Source organism: Eriocheir sinensis, chromosome 30, assembly GCF_024679095.1.
Source record: "Eriocheir sinensis breed Jianghai 21 chromosome 30, ASM2467909v1, whole genome shotgun sequence".
NCBI classification, from domain to species: Eukaryota; Metazoa; Arthropoda; class Malacostraca; order Decapoda; family Varunidae; genus Eriocheir; species Eriocheir sinensis.
In genome coordinates, this window is record NC_066538.1 from 9,514,388 (window position 1) to 9,534,927 (window position 20,540).

The 20,540-nt window shown below is 41.6% G+C and overlaps 1 protein-coding gene and 1 long non-coding RNA gene across 4 annotated transcripts in view; one reads left to right on the plus strand and one right to left on the minus strand.

Annotated features, from left to right (window-relative positions):
• Positions 1–595: 595 nt before the first annotated feature.
• Positions 596–20,540, minus strand: part of LOC127005565 (solute carrier family 49 member 4 homolog) — a 119,554-nt gene continuing 99,609 nt past the window's right edge. For all 3 annotated transcript variants that reach the window (XM_050874503.1, XM_050874502.1, XM_050874501.1), the window contains 2 exons: positions 4,511–4,696; positions 596–4,054 (listed from right to left, as the gene is read on the minus strand). In XM_050874503.1, the coding sequence (XP_050730460.1) occupies positions 3,852–4,054; positions 4,511–4,696 (389 nt within the window). In that variant the 3' untranslated portion in view covers positions 596–3,851. The remainder of the gene's footprint in view (positions 4,055–4,510; positions 4,697–20,540) is intronic.
• The window catches only part of LOC127005567 (uncharacterized), a 31,474-nt gene continuing 27,495 nt past the window's right edge, over positions 16,562–20,540 (plus strand). The window contains exon 1 of the long non-coding RNA XR_007758720.1: positions 16,562–17,325. This is a non-coding gene — a long non-coding RNA (uncharacterized LOC127005567). The remainder of the gene's footprint in view (positions 17,326–20,540) is intronic.

Below are 20,540 nucleotides of genomic sequence, written 5' to 3' on the forward strand. Positions count from 1 at the left end.
TACCGGTGCACGGGCTAGAACGAGCAAAAAATAATAATAATTATAATCATAATCATAATAAAAAAATAAAAAAAAGTGTGGGTTGGGCAAAATGGCAAAAGGCCAGAACCAAACTGAATTTTCTCCATAGGTTCAGTTATTTCTATGACGCAGTTTCCTATGGCACGGCCGTTGCTCAGAACCAATTAATCGCACCACACGTGACTCGACTGTATACCTAAAAAAAAAAAAATTCATATGCTTAATAAGAAATTTGTTTGCATGAGTTTCCCATCAACTACCTTTTCCTTCAATCTGACCACAGTCCAATCCAGAGGCTCTGCCTTGGTCCATTCAAGGTAACTCAGCGCAAAGCAAAGAAAAACACCTTCATTCCCACCTTCCTTATGCTGTTCCCCCACATCACACAAATCTGGCTGCCTTCATTTAGTTAAATGTATGCTGCGTGTCATGGTACCACATTTATGTCTATAAAATTTATACTTTATGGGTGATGAGTCCTTGAAGAATAGCTATTTGTGATTCAAACCACCCAACTTGAGCATGCGTTTGTGACCAAAACTGCCCACCTTTTAGGGATTAATGAAATATAAAATAAAACCACTATTCAGTTTTATTTTTGCATTAGTCTGTTCTGCCTCATGGATACTGCAGATTCATTGTTAGTGACTGGTGGTATTGTTTACTTATCTTCCACCCACCAATTCTCACTTATCTATGTATGCTCAGATTTACATTAGCTTATATCTTATCTTGAATTATTGTTCATTTAGTGAATTTCTTAATGTCCTTTTTTATCACTGTCAAGATGCATGATGTTTACTCTCTAGCAGAGTTTACAAAGATTCCTTTTTGATTCAGTTTCATGGTTAATATCAAATTTTTATGTGCTGTATTGAGTGACTCTGTGGTGTATTACTACTGATATATACTGCAACTGTGGTATGTATGTGGTGGTATATGACTGGTAGGGTCAATGGTTGTGTGGTATGTGAAATGAGACATGATATATGGCAGCATATGACTGGAAGCTACTTATGTTATCAAAATATCTTCAAGGGGGCCCTGAGGGTTTTGTTAACCCTAGAACTGTAACGCTGGGTCCAGGCAGACTCACGCTGTCTCTAAGTTTTGATATTTGACCTCTTTTTCCAAAGTGGTAGCTGTAAGCGAGTTGTGCTTCTGGTTGAATCCATTTGACACTCAGAGCTTGATGATGGTTTATGCCATCTACACTGTGCACGCTCTTGACATGAGGTAGGAGGTAGTGTGGGTCTGGTTGGACCCACAAATTCTAGCCATGTGATTCTTGCTCATATTCTTACTTCATATAGAAAAGTTATTATTGTAGTGCTGTGTACATACAAGTACGAGACATAGAGGCACTAATTCAAGTTTATATGTTTAGTAGGCAATTCAGCTTTCATTAAAGTGTTGTTATCATCTACATATCTGTAACTATTATATATTTTTTTAGTTTAAGATAGAGAGGGAAATCACGAGAAAAAAACGATAACGCGTCACACTGTACTGAGCAAAAAGTTATCGCACAGATCTCAGCAGAGGACACCATCAGTTTATGTGTCACTATTGAACCAATTTATTGTGAAAGTGAAGATATTGCCACCGAAGTTCAAATCACATCCATAGTGCCCACACCCACAGCCACTGCCAAAATCCCTACTTATAAGGCCTCCTCCCTCCCTGTTGACTGCCATGACAATGTACCAAAAGTTAAAATTGGCATCGACGCATCATGAATGTTACTGTGACACCACAGAAACACAACCAAGACTCAGTAGAAGAAAAGATAACAGAGTGCATATCACCTATTGCCGGCCCTTTAGGCTTCTCCATGTCACCTCGCCATTCCACACGCAAACTGATGTTTATGGTGATGCATTTTCTTCATGAATATAGATATTCTTTCAAAATACAAACTATTATGCAAATATACATGTTACATGTATGCATGTGACTTTATAAATATAAGATATCCTAAATTAGAGATAGAATACTTGGTCATATTCATTTGTTCCAGGCATATCACTTTTTCTGATGCATAGGGACTTGCCATCATTCTTCATGAAGGCCATCCACCCAAGAAAGAGGAATTTTAGTTCGAATTTATTTTTGTGTCAAAGGTGTCTCGTATATGTATTATATGCGTTACCTACTATTTTTGTACATTTTTTTATTTTTTTACTCACAAAAAAATAAGTGCAGAAAAACTTTGATTTACAAACTGTGATTGTATGCAGGAATGTCTATTTTAAGAGATTTGTACCTCTGGAGGTCAAGAAATATGATTTTTGTATTTTTTTTCAATATTTTCTACAGTGGGTCCGGCCAGACCCACATTATTGTCTACGTTAGTTAAATTCAGCGTTACAGTTCTAGAGTTAAAGTAAAAGAGTGTCATGTACGATAGTTTGGGAACCACTGCTCTGCTCCAATAAATATAATCCTTAGACATAGCACTTATGTCTTACAATATCTGTGCTACAAAAAAGATCAACCTGGTCATTGTTGAATATCATTTAGAATGCTTTTAAATTTTTAGCGTCTTACGGACTAGTGGCACTGAAATAACAGTGGTTTGTAAGTTGATATCCAAGCAATAAATAAGTAAACTAAATAAAATAATAAATATAAAAATAAAACATGCCCAGAGTAATTTTTCAAATGCTAACATCATTTAAAGACTACAAATGTAATTATGATATAGTTAAGAGACAACAAAAATACTAACCTACAGATGTGACTAAGAAAAACAGAAACGGTAATTACAAATGCTTTGTCACAACACAAAGATCTGAAAATGTGCAAGATCCTTCACAGACTTCACAAACTCCGTTCCTTCATACAGAATAACTTGCACCAATAGGAAATTCACTCTCAACTGGTAAGAAAATATAGCATGACAGCTTCCTAGGTATACAATGCAATAACATCATTGATAATATTCTTTTCAATACATGTAAACCTCTTCTTTTGTTGCCCTATGAATTCAATATTCATGAAAAGTTCATCAGTCCCTCAATAAAACCTTACATCTGTAGTTAATGAAATTATTATGGTAATTTTTCCCCTATGATATTTTTAACATTAAAAAATCCATACACTATAAGTATAAAATTTTAAAATTCCTATTTACAAAATATTGATAAGGTTATCAATGAAGAGGTGCTGGAGCAATGCATATGAGAAATTGTTGACAATTAATGTATAAGGTGTGGATCTACAACACACATTATAGCATGTGTTCAACTTGCTTTGAAAGGTGAAACTCCAACCTAACATATTATCATGGGCACATTCACACTTATTCCTCTAATAATGCATAAAAATACTTCTTTATTATATGCCTAGATATTCTTCAATATTCATACTAAAATAATTCTGAACGATAAAATTTTTAAATACATGAAAAAAACATTGTCACACAATTAACTATACAGATGTCTATGAATGAACAACATTGTCAAAAACTACTACAACTAAGTCATCACCCTCACCACGAAACACACATAACACTCAGAGACAACTTTCTAGCCATGCTCATCTTTCTACTAATCAGTTCCTAAAAATAATAATACAACCTTGGCCAACTTTTGCATTACACTCTGCAGCAATAGGAAAACCTTGGTCCACACTACAAAAACTTATATCCAATTTAATTGCACATCTTTCAAAACACTACCCCACCCACACATTCATGCATGCATGAACACACACACACACACACACACACACACACACACACATGAACACACATGAACACATGCATGAACACATCAATAAGTCACCAGTCTACACTAATATGCTAGGCTAAAATTGGCTGGTGTGAGCTAGAGTACAAGTGGTTGGTGTGACTGGTCTCTTGGGGGGCTGGGTGATGGGGGTGCCACCACTGCTGCCACCACTGCCTCCTGCTCTTCTGCTGGGGCCTTGTCAACTAAGGTGCGACGATACTCCTCCTTCACTAGAATCATCATCATCACCACCACTAGTCCCTGAATAGCAAGCAGGTAATCCATCCACAGTACAGTCTCTGCAATACATCAAAACAATGAACATTGAGAGTAGACTGTCCTTTTTGCTCCATTTGCCATACCATACACAAAAACCCTTTGGGTGACCTTTCTCCTCTTACTCATTATATAATAATATTGTTTATTGCACAAACTAAAACAAAAGTAATGGAGTATGTCTTTTCTCGTTCTACTTATTTCATGCCAAAATAAAATCTCTGCCATAGTCTTCCTCCTATTTAGTATTTCATATTACTGTGCTGGTGATTGCAAATACAACATGCAGCTTATGCACCCCAAATATGATGTATTTCTTCCAATAATCCCATTCTCTGTGTATTCCCTCCCTTTTTGCATAGCTATGACATCTCTATGACTCTAAGGCAAATAATTGTCTTAAAATTAGAAAGTAACCTGCTGATGGCACTCCCTCTGCCCTCTCCCTTCCCTTTCCTTAAAAAAAAAAAAAAACATACTCTTGGCAAGGGGTGTCTGCATGACGAAGAGGAAGACAGCAGCTACCACATTCCAGCAGATGGTCAAGAAGGCCCCAACAACCCCTTCAGGCACAGGGAAGGCAAGCTCCACCGCCAATTCAAAGAAGAGAGGCGAGCAGGCATAGTTGAACGATGCCCCGATGATGACACTGATGAACAGCTGGACTGTGGGGAACATACAAGGTTGGTGCAATTATACATTAAAAATAATTATTTACATAATATTTTCCATTTCTAATTTCCAATTATAACTGCATTTATACTGAAGAATATAAACTACATACAACTATAATTTCAACATACACTCGACATCAAATCAACAGACCTCGATTTAGTGAAATGCGGATTTAACAGACTCCATTCACTACAAGACAAACAGACCGGACATCTCAAAAGTTAGCTTTTGACAAATGTGTCTGCTAGGTGGCTACATGGTGGTGCAGCGTTCTCGCCAAATCAAGCATGTCAGCCACTGTTTACCTCCTGACCTTGCTACCTGGTCCATTTGTGTATGTCCTCACTCCATGCTTATTTTGCTATTATGCACAGCAAAATAACTCCCAAGGTTGAGAAAAAGAATTGTGTTTAATGTAACATTAATGTTATGCAGAAACTAAAAGTACAGTCATACCTCAATTTATGAGCTTAATTCGTTCTGGAATTTTGTTCGCAAACCAAAAACATCATAAATCAAAACTGTAGTGCTGAAAACACAAAGATCACACACTAGAGCACAAAAGTAAGCGGACAGGAGCGTGCGGGTGTGTCATGAACTCCTCATGCCAAGAAAGAGCTGTGTGGAAATTCTGTTTTACTCTCCAATGGGTCACCTGTACAGCAAGAGCAAGAATGGGCGGAGCTTATTCAAATAATATTATCGCCTATTGCTGCCAATGCTGAAATATTCGTGGGATGCATGACCTTCTATTACTTAGTGCATGGTGTTAGGTTATTAATAAATAATAACCCATAGCCGTAAAGGCGTTAAATTAAGTGTAATCCAGAGCAAGAGATGTCAGCTGCGGCGAGAGCTGGCAAGCCGGGCAAGCCAGGGCAAGTGGCGGCCGCGACCCAGCCGCACCCTACTTCTCTGGGTGCTTCGTTGCAGGACAGACGTCCCTTTGCTACTTCCCTCCTCCCACGTGTTCGTGGTGGTCTTCCTGCCCTGCCAGTATCCACAAGTCACCTCGACTGTGTACTGCAGGCAAGGAAAGCCCTGGGAGGTTACAGGACGGCCCTGGGAGGTTACGAGAGGCGGTGTGTGGCTGGATTCAGGACTTCATCATGGGTGTGAGCACCACGTGGCACCCGCGGGCGGCTTCAGACACGCCTTTTCTGCTGGTGATAAGTATTGCCCTAGTCTAAGGTATTTTAAGCCAGTTAGCTAGGTAGCTGTGTGCCTGGATTAACTAATTACTCCTCATTTCCAGCAAAGTTTTCCTTGTTGTGTTAAATAAACTTAAGAGCAGGTACAGCTGGTCTTTGCTTACCCTTATGAGAGTGCGATTGGTCAAAATAAGGACGAGAAGGGGCTGTGAGTCTGAGAACTCAATTTTCAGATATTTTATTTTCTATATTTTTATTGCCGAGAATACATCGAGATCTTCAGAAGTCCAGACCTTTCCAAGAACCCCACAGGGTGCTACCACTGCGAGTGTATAACGCGGACTGAGACCCCATTCCCATTGTTTTCCGCTCTGAGTCCTCTCGTTTTGCGGCGAACAAATGGAATCCATGCTCACGTCTTCGACATGTACAACCAGGATGCTCGTAAACCAAGTCACCCCTCATAAACCAATCCATTTATAGTGATTTTTTTTGCTCGTCAATCAAAACACTCAAAGTAAGGCACTTGTAAACCTAGGTATTACTGTTATTAGAAACTTAGAAGGGGGAAGTAGTTTTTTTTTTTTTTTTTTTTTATACAACAAAGAAGACAGCTCAAGGGCACACAAAAAAGAAAACAATAATAAAAAAAGCCCGCTACTCGCTGCTCCCGAAAAAGAATCAAAAGAGGTGGCCGAAAGAAAGGTCAATTTCGGGAGGAGAGGTGTCCTGATACCCTCCTTTTGAAAGAGTTGAAGTCGTAGGCAGGAGGAAATACAGATGAAGGAAGATTGTTCCAGAGTTTACCAGCGTGAGGGATGAAAGAGTGAAGATGCTGGTTAACTCTTGCATAAGGGGTTTGGACAGTATAGGGATGAGCATGAGTAGAAAGTCGTGTGCAGCGGGGCCGCGGGAGGGGGGGAGGCATGCAGTTAGCAAGTTCAGAAGAGCAGTCAGCGTGGAAATATCAATAGAAGATAGAAAGAGAGGCAACATCGCAGCGGAATTTAAGAGGTAGAAGACTATCAGTAGGAGGAGGAGAGCTGATGAGACGAAGAGCCTTAGACTCCACTCTGTCCAGAAGAGCTGTGTGAGTGGAGCCTCCCCACACGTGAGATGCATACTCCACACGAGGGCGGACAAGGCCCCTGTATATGGATAGCAACTGCACGGGGGAGAAGAACTGGCAGAGACGATACAGAACGCCCAACCTCGAGGAAGCTAGTTTAGCGAGAGAGGAGACATGAAGTTTCCAGTTGAGATTTTGAGTTAAGGATAGACCGAGGATGTTTAGTGTTGAAGACGGTGACAGCTGAGTGTTGTCGAAGAATAGGGGATAGGTGTTTGGAAGATTGTGTCGAGTTGATAGGTGGAGAAATTGAGTTTTTGAGGCATTGAAGGACACAAGGTTCCTTCTGCCCCAATCGGAAATGATAGCAAGGTCTGAGGTTAAGCGTTCTGCAGCCTCCAGTCTGGAGTCGTGTACTTCTTGTTGAGAGGGTCTTCTATTGAAAGAAGTTGAATAATGCAGAGTGGAGTTGTCAGCATATGAGTGTTGTAAAAGATTTTAAGTACCATACACTATAACTAAGCAATAAACTTTTTTCCTGATAACAAACTAGTAGAGTCCCCATTTACTTCACTGGATCAAAGGTCAAGTATAATATAAATTACAATTACATTTATTCAGTTTGTCCACCAATGTGTTTTTCACTACTGTAGATTCATCAAAGCAGTAAACTCATGGGCTGGTCTATTGGGATGAGGAGTGCAGTGACCTCAAACCCCCCAAACTCTCTTTCTTTCTTTTTCTCTCATTTCTGTTAATGCCTCTTTCTTTGGGTAGCCGGGGGATTTATCTCTCAGGGGTCTTGTGTCCCTGCCCTACAGTTAGCAGTCAGTGCAGCTTCTGATTTGGATTTGTTTTGGGGGAGGGGTTTGCACCCCCTCCCCCACCAAAAACCTTCCTTTGCCTAAAAACAAATCAAAGGGTAGATGCTGGGGTTGCAGCAGAAGCCTCAACCCTGATCTGCTTTTGCTGGGGGGGCCCGACTGCACAGCAGGCTTCCTTGATGAATCTGCATCAGGCAAGCCTGCCATCAGTGATACGTACAGGGCAAAGCCTATGGGACTCCAGCATCTTGAAGGAAGAACCCCCTAACATTTCTTTTTGTTATGAGGGTGGCCAGGGAGGTGCAGACACAGCATCAGCCCACGGAACCAGGCACGGGATTAACCTTTGGAGTAGGGTTGTACCGATAAGCAATTTGGCCGATTACCGATTAATCAATAACCAATAATCAGCCGATTATTTAGAAATTGTAAATGTGATTAATCTGCATTAATTACTGGACACTGGTACCACAAAGTTAAAGACATACCGTAACCCTCATATTTACAACTTTGTTTACTGTCCAACTGTCATCTCCTGTATGGAGAGCAAATACTTTTAGTAATTTGTTACTTATAATTTAGCCTTGTTTTGTGGAAACATCCTGGTTTTAATGTTAGAATTTGCCAGTTTTCTCGTTCTTCTGGTGATCCTAGATGCTACTAGAAATGGTAGTGTACAGAAAGTTTATCAATCTCTCAAGTCTTCTACAAATTTACTGTCTGTTACACTGTGTTTGCTTACTTCTAAACTAAAAACATGCATGTTTTCATTTTTTTTATTAGTACAAAATATACAGTATGATTACTGCATATTAATATGAAATAATAACTTCATGTAGCTACACTGATGAAAAAGTTGAATAATGTCCCTCAATAAGCGTACCGTATGAAGTCTGTATCCGAACGTGTCCAGTACCAGTACGGTGAGACTCGGTGAGACTCCATGAGACCCACTCCACAGGCTATCATTTGCCTGTCAGTCAGTCAGTGTGTCTCAGTGAGCATTTAAAGTACCAAGAAAAATCACTTGTCTAGTTCCATACTTTTCATTATATTACAATAACTTGTTTCCTTATGCACGGCAGGCATGGTGAATGATATTACTCAATTACTGTACTAAGCAAGTTGAAATAGGTATATAATTTTTCTTGGTTGTAATATAAAATATGTTGATTTTTTTCTAGTTTCAGAGTTGAAGCAAATACCGGTACTTCAGTTCATATCATAATTTTATATATTAATTTGAATTACCTAATATTCATTTGCTTGTTTGAAATAAATGATGTGGAAAGGTATCAGAGTTTTGGTAACATCACCATCCTTACATTAATATTATTAATATTGTGTTATGTACATTGTATTATAAAAGAGAAAAAAAATACTAATCGGCCCCAATTAATCGGTCAAAAGGCCAATTACCGATTACTTACCGATTAATCGGTGCAATCCTACTTTGGAGCACTCTACATGCTGGCTCCTGAATGTCTTGAGTCTCTCGGAGGATCACTGACTGCCCTACCTATCAAATGACCTCAGAAGGCTGAAGATGGACATTGAGGGACTCTCTGATATGAGAAGACCTGGCAGTGGCAAGATCAGTAGTGGGAGTTATACCTACTACTGGTGAGGTATGAGCAATTGTGCCCATCTTAGGAGAGTAACTATAGGCATATCCAGCTAACTGCAGCCATTTGTGGTTGAGGTTTCTCTGGTTGATGAACATATATTGCGAGTGAGGCTGAAGAACACACTGGGCTATCTCTTGTTGCAGTATATGCTCCTATCAAGATGGGTGAAACTGAAGAGGTGTTCTACACCAAACTCGAGTCCATATGAGACCAGTGCCCTCCTCAAGACACACTCATTGTTTTGAGTGACTATGATGCTACTACTGGCACTGACAGGGCTGATTCTAAGTTATGTGCTGGTCCCCATGACTCTGATATCAGGAACACCAACAGCTCTCTCCTCCTGAATTTTGTAAGATCCAGGAGCTTGAGAATTGCAGGTTCTTGGCACCAGAGACTAGAGCTGCACTGCTGGTATAGCAATGCCAGAGGAGTAACTAAGGAGATCATATTCTTGTAAATACTTGCTTTTCAAGAGTGCTGAGTTCTTTTTTTATTTTTAAAGCAGAGGAGTCATTTCAAGGGCATAAAAAAAAGGTAACAAATGTTAAAAAAAAAAGCCCGCTACTCACTGCTCCTAAAAAGAGTTGGAGTGGCCGAAAGATAGGTCAATTTCGGGAGGAGAGGTGTCCTGATACCCTCCTCTTGAAAGAGTTCAAGTCGTAGGCAGGAGGAAATACAGATGAAGGAAGATTGTTCGAGAGTTTACCAGCGTGAGGGATGAAAGAGTGAAGATGCTGGCGTAAGGGATTTGGACAGTAAAGGGATGAGCTTGAGTAGAAAGTCGTGTGTGGCAAGGCCGTGGGAGACGGGGAGGCATGCAGTTAGCAAGTTCAGAAGAGCAGTCAGCATGAAAATATCGATAGAAGATAGAAAGAGAGGCAACATGGCGGCAAACTTTAAGAGGTAAAAGACTATCAGTAAGAGGAGGAGAGCTGATGAGACAAAGAGCCTTAGACTCCACTCTGTCCAAGAGAGCTGTGTGAGTGGAGCCCCCCACACGTGAGATGCATACTCCATATGAGGGCGGACAAGGCCCCTGTAAATGGATAGCAACTGTGTGGGGAAGAAGAACTGGCGGAGACGGTACAAAACGCCCCGCCTCGAGGAAGCTGATTTTGTAAAAGAAGAGATACGAAGTTTCCAGTTGAGATTTTGAGTTAAGGATAGACCGAGGATGTTTAGTGTTGAAGAAGGTGACAGCTGAGTGTTGTCAAAGAATAGGGGATAGTTGTTTGGAAGATTGTGTCGAGTGGATAGGTGGAGAAACTGTGTTTTTGAGGCATTGAAGGACACCAGGTTTTTCTTGCCCCAATCGGAAATAATAGTAAGGTCTGAGGCTAAGCGTTCTGCCGCCTCCAGCCTGGAATCATTTAGTTCCTGTTGGGTGGGTCTTCTATTAAAAGAAGTTGAGTAATGCAGTAGAGTCATCGGCGTAAGAATGGATAGGACAGTTCATTTTGGAAAGATCATCAATGAACAACAGAAAGAGAGTGGGAGATAGGACAGAACCCTGCAGGACACCACTATTAATAGATTTAGGGGAAGAACAGTGACCATCTACCACAGCAGATATAGAATGGTCAGAGAGGAAACTAGAGATAAAGGTACAGAGAGAAGGATAGAAACCGTAGGAGGGTAGTTTGGAAAGCAAAGATTTGTGCCAGACCCTATCAAAGGCTTTTGATATGTCCAGCACAATAGCTAAGAGAGGATGACCAAGAATCAGTTAGGAAGGCAAGATCACCAGTAGAACGCCCCTTGCGGAACCCATACTGGCGATCAGATATAAGGTCAGAAGTGGAAAGGTGCTTTTGAGTCTTTCGGTTAAGGATTGATTCAAAAGCTTTAGATAGACAAGAAAGCAAAGTTATAGGACAGTAGTTTGAGGGGTTCGAACGGTCACCCTTCTTAGGCACAGGCTGTATGAAGGCATACTTCCAGAAGGAAGGAAAGGTAAATGTTGACAGGCAGAGGCAAAAGAGTTTGACCAAGCAGGGTGTCAGCACGGAAGCACAGTTTTTAAGGACAATAGGAGGCACTCCATCAGGTCCATAAGCCTTCTGAGGATTGAGGCCAGAGAGGGCATAGAAAACATCATTCTTAAAAATCTTAATAACAGGCATAAAGGAGTCAGAGGGGGGGATGAGTAGGAGGTATATGCTCAGAATCGTCTAGAGTGGAGTTTTTAGAGAAAGTTTGAGAAAGCAGTTCAGCCTTAGAGATGGCTGAGACGACAGTGCTGCCATCAGGACTAAGGAGAGGAGAGAAAGATGAAGAAGTGAAGTTGGAGGAGATGTTTTTGGCTAGATGCCAGAAGTCACAGGAAAAATTAGAAAAAGCAAGGTTTTGGCATTTTCTATCAAGGAAGGAGTTTTTGGTAAGTCGGAGAATAGATTTGGCACGATTCCAGGCAGAAATGTAAAGTTCATGGCTAGTGGGAGTTCGAAGGCTCTGGAACCTTTCGTGAGCTGCCTCTCTATCTTTGACGGCACGAGAACAAGCGTGATTAAAAGCCTCCATTCCAGAGACAATCACCTCTGTGATGCGCTGGGCGCACTCAGAGGGGTCTCTATCCTGGAAGCAGTAATCATTCCACGGAAAATCGGAAAAGTACATCCTCAGGTCGTCCCACCGAGCTGAAGCAAAATGCCAGAAGCATCGTCTCTTCAGTGGGCCCAGAGGATCAACAGGAGCGATAGGACAGGATACAGAAATAAGGTTGTGATCGGAGGAGCCCAACAGAGAGAACAGTTTGACTGAGTAAGCAGAAGGGTTAGAGGGAAGGAAGAGATCTAGTATGTTGTGCCGGTCTCCAAGACGGTTGGTAATATGTGTAGGGTGCTGAACCAACTGCTCTAGGTCATTGAGGAGAGCAAAGTTGTAGGCTTGTTCACCAGGATGGTCAGTGAAAGAGGATGAAAGCCAAAGCTGGTGGTGAACATTGAAATCTCCCAAGATGGAGATTTCAGCAAAGGGAGAGTGGGTCAAGATGTGCTCCACTTTAAAGTTCAAGTAGTTAAAGAATTTTACATAGTTAGTAGAGTTAGGTGAGAGATAAACAGCACATGTATTTAGTAGTAGAATGACAATGAAGTCTTAGCCAGATGGTGGAAAATTCAGGAGTCAAGGTCGTGGGCACGAGAGTAAGTGATGTCGTTGCGCACGTAGGCGCAACATCCAGCTTTGGATTGAAATTTAGGATAGAGATAGTAGGAGGGAACAGAGTAAAGATTGCTGTCAGTAGCCTCAGAAACCTGTAATTCGGTGAGGAAGAAAAGGTGAGGTTTAGAGGAGAGATGGTGTTCCACAGAATGAAAATTAGAATGAAGACCGTGAATGTTGCAGAAATTGAGAGGGCTCGAGGAGTTATCAAGATACCTCTCAGGTCGGCAGCCAGAAGGGGAGTCCTCCCTGGGGGAATTTGTGGTCCCCCTCCAGGCGGGGACTCCGAGGCATGGTTATTGAACGCCATTTTGAATTTTGAATTTTGGGAAATGGTGTGTGTGTTGTGTGACTGTGGTGTGGTGTGAATAGAGAGAGGATCTGTCTTTAGAGAGCATGCTGAACTACTCTCTGGTGTTGATGAGACAATAGAGAAACGGTTAGTGAGGTAATGAGAAGGGTCTTTGGAGGGCTTCAGCACCCTCCTCACTTCCCATATATACCTCACCGGGAGTGGCTTGCGCCCATTCAGTAGGTGTCTTCCTACCTACTCCAGCTACTGATTGTTGACTAGTTGTTGCAACACTTCAGCTTCATGTCAAGTAAAGAAGAATCTTGAGATGCAACAATATTGCACTCCGTCTCAAGAGGCTGAAAGACTTGGCATGTGCTCATGAGTGTGCAGAGTCAACATCCTCAGGCGGAACAAAAATGTCCTCTTTCAGGTCACCTTCCATGACGTCGATAACGATAAACAAGGCGATAAAAATGAACGAGACTAGACGGTGACAACGTCGCAGCTCAACTGAACAAAGAGCCCAACAAGCAACAAGAAGAGAAGAGAAAGAAGCCTCCAGTTTATCCTAAATCTGTATATTTTACCCAAAGATTTCCCGCAAATTTATGCATTTTTTAACCTTTTTCCATAACTGACACTTTTATTTTTATTATTTTAAGTTTACTTCTTGTCAGGTGGAAAATATCAAATTCTTGTTATTAAATTCCGAGTTCAATGAGTTGGAAATGGAAGATGCATGAGCCTAAAATACCCAAAAGTTTTCATAATAATATTCCAATTACCCAACTTTAAGGCGTAATTTACCCAAGAGTGGAAGCCCTGGAATTATTGCGCCATGTGGCTCAACTGGTGCTGTGTCTGCCCACAACGGACAAGAACAAACCTGTATGAATTTTTAGCGGATTTAAGTTAGCGGAGGAGGAACTTCATTTAGCGGAAGCTAATTGATCCACTAGCTGTTTCCAAATTTGGTGAAAACGCTAAACAGCTAACAAAAAAGTTAGCTTCGCTAATTAGCGGATTAGCGAAACCATGCCCACCACTGGGTACCTGTAACATCAGTGCGGAGCTGCTCAAAGCTGGAGGGGAAGCCATGACCCGTGGGTTTCATGTGGTCTGGACCACCATATGGCAAACTGGTACCATTCTTCCTGACTGGAAGAAGGGGCTGCTTGTTCCTATTTGGAAAGGGAAAGGGGACTGCCAGGACTGCAACAACCATAATGGGATTACACTGCTCAGTGTGCCAGGCAAAGTGCTTGCCTATCTATTGCTAATGCAGATTCACAACCAGCTGTTGAAGCTGCAGAGACCTGAGCAATCTAGGTTCACGCCTGGTAAGCCTACAACTGACTATCCTAGCACTTGGTGTACTGGTGGAGTGCAGATGTGTTTCAACAGGGATGCTTGCAGCCTATGTCGGTCTCAAGGTGTCTGATTCAGGGCATCACGAGGCACTCTGGGATCTCTTGCAACTCCATGGGATTGTTGCAAAGGCCACTGATTTGCTACCTGGCCTATACTCTGAAACTGAGTGCTGTAAAGCGTGTGTGTGAGAGGGGCATGCATGTCCAGCTTCCAGTGAATGCGGAACTGAGGCAGAGCTGTGTCCTTGCCCCATCATTTTTCAACCCTTGTATGGACTGGGTACTATGCAGAGTTGTGGACCAAAGTCAGTGGAGCATTTGTTAGCATTACCAGGGTCAATGACCTTGTTTTTGCTGATGAAGCAGTAATCCTTGCAAAGTCACTGGAGGTTCTGGTGATGGCTCTCCAGAACTGCATGAGGAGGGAAAGTCCTTGGAACTCCAGGTCTCCTGGGCAAAGATCAAGGTACAGGTGTTTAGAGGCTTGCTAGATGAAACAGTTCAGTCTGTTCATTTGTAAGACAATGACATTGACATCTTGGAAAATTTCACATACCTTGGTAGCATAGTTCAGAACAATTAAGGGTCTTGCCTGCCATAAAGTCTTACAGTGGATTGGTATGGTTCACGGTGTCATGGACTCGCTCAGCATGAGTGTATGGCGTTGTCCATACCTGTACAAAACGACAATGATCTGGATCTGGTCTTACTCTTTGGGCACTGAATACTGACTTGAAAAGGCAGACTGATGCCTTTGCTAATGAATGTAGATGCAGAATTATGGGATATTGCTGGAATAACTTGTCAAACTGACAATTTTTCAGTGAGACTGATTCACGGCATAACACTATTACCACCCACATAGTCCGCCAACGCCAACTCCGGCTATATGGGAATGTGGCACACAATCCATATGCTGAACCTGCTCACCTGGTTGTTTCTGTAAAAAACAAACCTCAGTGGAGGAGGCCAAAGAAACGCCCACAGAGTTTTGGCCTCAGGCAAGTCGACAGATTCTACCATGAGGTATTTTGGGATGGATGGAAAGAAGGCTTGCATGGAGATTTGCCAGGAGGAACCCCTGGGTTTGGCATTCTAGGGTGGATGATTCAATGCACCCCTTAGCAAATGCCCCCATTGATTAATTGATTGAGTAAACTCAAAACAAAAAGTTTAAAGCCTACTGCGTTACAGGACATTGTAATATGACCGTCGACTGTAGCATCAGATTTTTTCAAATGTTCCACATATGATGTCAGACCAAATGGGGCCTAGATGCCTATGGAGATTCTTCTTTTTTTCATTGATAATCACTTCCAAAACACAGTTTTTCACAAAACTGGCAAGTTAGAGTATATAAAAAGTTTATATGATAACACTTGGATTCTTCCTAATAATAGATATCTTGCTGGAAGGAAGCATGAGGGCTCTCATATAATGTTTGTCTGACATCATCTTGATGCAGTCATTAGATTTGCGCCCTGGTGGCAGCCAAGGATAAATTATTGATGCCGCAACCCTAGGACTTTAACCCATCTTTTCTGTTTGAAGCCCTCTTATCACTTCTTTTTTAGCTGAGATATTATAAATCATTATTAATATACATAAATATACAGAAGACAACTTAAAAGTTATTGAGATACTTGGTGTGATGACTGTCCCAAGGCTTGCACATGAATGCTACTGTGAATCATAACTGGACCAATCCCAACTCTGGCCTCTCACAACTGGCTCCCCCATTTCTATCATCCTTTTTATTATTAGGGAAAAGAAGAAAATGAGGGTATATTAGGGCACATGTATTCCTGAAGAGCCCTTAACCCTTAAGGGATGCAAAAGTTCTAAAGGTGACTTCCAAGAATGCATAAAACAGCGCATAAAACAGCCATTTTTCAAGTACATTTCTTGTAAAGACTCATTCAATAAAAGTTGTACAGAATTTCAAGCTGGTTCTAATGCTATAAATGTCTCATCAATTATTTTAGTAATTACCCTGGAAATTACGGAAAACTGAAAATAAGTCAAATTTTCAAATTCATCGGACAAAAAATTTCATACAATAATAAAAGTTGTAGATATCAAAGAGACAAACACAAAAATGAAGAATTTTATAAAAAAATCAGATTGGAATAACCTCAAGGCAGGTCAGAAGTGGCGCAATATGGCAGGTCACACACTTACACGTAGCTGGCTACATACTTCAGCAGCTTTGGAACTTTCCACAGCTTTTAGTGCCTGATTTTTGGGTGGTGCGATTAGTCCTATGTACTGGGGTGTCGTCATCATCTGAGTCATATATTTTGTGAAGTGGCGGGGCAGCTGGAAGAGGGTCTCGTGGCTTGATGGGGATTGAGGTGAATCCCGGAGGTAAAATACCATTATCAGAAAGGTCAGAATCTGTGGATCCCATCCCATCCCATCACTGTACATGGCAAACTCACTACATATATCCAAGAGAGAGTCCTTTATGCATCACAACTAGCCGTGTGAATGAACCTCTAGGCCTATCTTGTTCTTGATAATAATGCGCAGGGCACCAGTACAGGTGCATAACACGCATATTTGTGTTGGCTGTTGGGGGGGCAGGGATGCATGTATTTAGGCCTAAGGTTGTCAATTAGTGTATTTCAGATGTGGAACAACAGCGAAGGTCACGAGGAAGCAAGGAAAAGAAAAGAAAGCAGAGGTGTCCACACGCGGGACACTTGTCCTTTTACAGAACCCACCAATATTTCCGCCTGCGGGTCAGTTGTCCTTTAGGGGTTAAGCAACTCTAGTCAGGAGTACATTTGCCTTAATACACCTGTGTTTCCTTGCTCCTCCTTTTCCTAACAACAAAAATGTCCCCAAAATTATTACAGGCAAACCTTACTTAATGAATAGGTTATGATCTTGAGAAACCGTTTCCCAGCCAAATATTCATTGCTTGAAGCAATTATTACAGGGGTTCAATGGAGTTTGATTCCATGATCTCAATTTTTCCCCATCTAAACCTTTCTTTTTCTATATTTGCTAAATCTTCCTTCAGTATTTTAATACAGGTAACTCTCGATTTACGCGAGTATTGTGTCCTTGAAGAGGTCGCGTAAATCAAAAACAATGTAAATCAAACAAGAGGTAGGTTTCTATCGAAAAATAAATATTCACTTCATTCAGTGGAGAGAGAGAGAGAGAGAGAGAGAGAGAGAGAGAGAGAGAGAGAGAGAGAGAGAGAGAGAGAGAGAGAGAGAGAGAGAGAGAGAGAGAGAGAGAGAGAGAGAGAGAGAGAGAGAGAGAGAGAGAGAGAGAGAGAGAGAATATCCATATCACCGAGATATCCACTCAGTCACTCAGTCTCAGCCTCACTCGTGTGAGGAAGAAATGAGGGACACCATGAGCGACTGGCTAGTATTGGTACCGGTACCAAGCAGTCTGGTACTGGTACCGTACCGTAAAGCTGGTACCGTTAGTAGCAGTACTGGTACCATTAGTACCAGTACTAGTACCGGTACCTGCCTACCCCTATTGTTGAGTAGCGTGGCAGCGTGGGTACTGTATTGTTGTTCAAGTGGCGCGCAGGAAGAACTGAGCTCAGCTGTGTGGCCGCGGCACCGTGTGAGTCCAGTTGCGTGAGACATCTGGTGGCCACTCCATAAAATATCGCGTATAAGTGAAACAACATGTAAATTAAACATATATTTGGATTTTGGACCCCGCGTTATTTCAAAAACATGTAAACCAAACTCGCGTAAATCGAGAGTTATCTGTACTCCCTTACTAACAATCTACAAATGTGGACCCCTGCTATTCATGGGCATTGTGTACTGAACTCTACCCCCCCCTCTGTATACAGGGCAAATCCATGAATAGATGAAATCTACCCAGAAACCAATTATTTTAACAGAGTGTTAAATCAACTACAGACCTTCCAGGTATCCCCTGAATGCATTTTAAAGCACAATATTATTTCCCCTTATGGGTAAGTGTAAAGGAGGAGAAAGGAAGGACATAAGAGGAATTCCTCTCTTCCACACATATGCACACACACACACACACACACAGGAGGAGGAAGGATGGAAAGTGTCATATATGAATTTCAATGGAATAGTGTCATCGTGGATAGAGTTTAACGACTATTTGAGAGACAGGGAACCTGATATTGTGAGGCTGATGGAAACCAAGTTGTGTGACCCAATTGAGGTGGTGGGGATTGGAGAAGGTGCATACAATATACGGAGGAGAGACAGAAAGAGAAAACAGGGAGGAGGTGTGATGTTGATGGTAAGGAAAGGCATTAAGGTGGAGGAGGTGATTGAGGGTGAAGGCTTGGCAGAGGTACTGAAAGTGAAAACTGTGGGTGCTGAAGGAAGAAGGAGGCAGTATGTAGTAGGGTATGTGCCACCAAGAACCAATGCATGGAAGCCCCGAGAATATGAACAAATGATACAAGACACAGTGAGTTGCCTGGATGCAATGTTGAGAGAGGGTGAAAAAATAATTTTGATGGGTGATTTTAATTGCAAAGAGGTAGAATGGGAGGATTGGCAGACGCAGGGAACAGAAGAGTCGTGGGGAGGAAGACTCCTGCAACTGGCAATGGAACATGTGCTGACGCAATGGATTAAGGAACATACTAGATTCGGGAAAGAAGGCGAGGCATCAAGATTAGACCTGGTTTTTAGCAAGGAACTGGAAGTAATAGAAAATATTAAAATAGATTGCCCAATAGCAAAGAGTGACCATGCGGTTGTGGAATTTGAAGTAAAAGAAAAGAGAACGATGGACTGAAAAGAGGAGCACAAAATAGGGAGAAGTAAATACTCTAAGGCAGACTTTGTTGATATGAGAACTTTTTTTGAGAATGCAAATTGAAGTGGGCTGTACAAAGCCAAGAGTACACAATACAAGTGGGAAGAGTTTTTAAAGCTATACAAAGAAGCCGAGAATAGATATGTCCCTAAGGTAACCAAAAAGGATGTTGGTAAAAAGGAATGGTCTAACAAAAGATGTGAGGTGGCTAGAAAAAGAAAGGAGGAAGCTTGGAAGGGATGGAGGAGACGAAGAAGAATCAACTCGTGGAACGATTTCAAACAAGCAAGGAATAAATATACAAAGATTAGAAGAGAAGAAAAACGGAAATATGAAAAAGATATAATAGACAAATGCAAAGACCAACCTAAATTGTTTTATAGACATGTGAACGGCAAATTAAAGAATAGAGAAACAATCGATAAACTGAAAATGGATGGAACTACATATGAAGACCCAGCAGAGATGGCAGAAGTGATGAACAACAGCTTTCATAAAATTTTCACAAAGGAAGATGAATTCGTACAACCACCGGGCCAGGAAAGAGGAAGGGTTATGCAGGAGATACAGTTAACGGTGCAGGAGGTCAAGGAAAGCTTGAACAGGCTGGATGTAAGAAAGGCGACAGGGCCGGATGAAGTATCAGAGTGGATCCTGAAAGAATGTAGCGAGCAACTTGCAGAGAAACTGCACTCTATAATGAGCACCTCCCTGAGAGAAGGAAGGGTACCATAAAATTGGAAAAGAGCAAACATAGTACCAATTTATAAAGGAGGAAAGAGAGAGGACCCATTAAATTACAGACCAGTATCACTCACTAGTGTGGTTGCGAAGATATGTGAGAGGCTAGTTAAAAACAGGTGGTCGGATTTTTTAGAAATGGAATTATCTCGGATTGCCAGTTTGGATTCAAGAGAGGGAAATCTTGTGTTACCAACTTATGTTATTACTCAAGGGTGACAGATTTAATACAATAGAGAGAAGGCTGGGGGGATGGAGTGTACCTGGATTTGAAAAAGGCATTCGACAAAGTACCACAGAGAAGACTAATTTGGAAAATTAAAATAGGGGTGGAGTGGGTGATGGACTGATTAAGTGGCTGGAGGACTTCCTAACTAACAGGGAAATGAGGACAATAATCAAGGACAAGGTTTCCAACTGGTGCCCAGTGAGGAGTGGGGTCCCACAAGGTTTGGTGCTGGCGCCAATATTGTTTGCTGTTTATATAAATGATATGGTGGACAGAGTGACCAGCTATGTGAGTTTGTTTGCAGATGATGCAAAGCTATTGAGACGAGTCAATGATGTGAAAGACACTTAGGCATTGCAGAGGGACCTGGACAAAATATGGGAGTGGAGTGGTACATGACAGATGGAATTCAACCTTGGGAAATGTAAAAAAATAGAGTTTGGTAGGAGTGGTAGATGTGAATATGATGATAAGATGGGAAGTGAGATAATATGCAGAGGAATGGAAGAAAAAGATTTGGGAGTGACTTTCTCAGAGAACATGTCACCGGACAAACACATCAACAGGATAACGG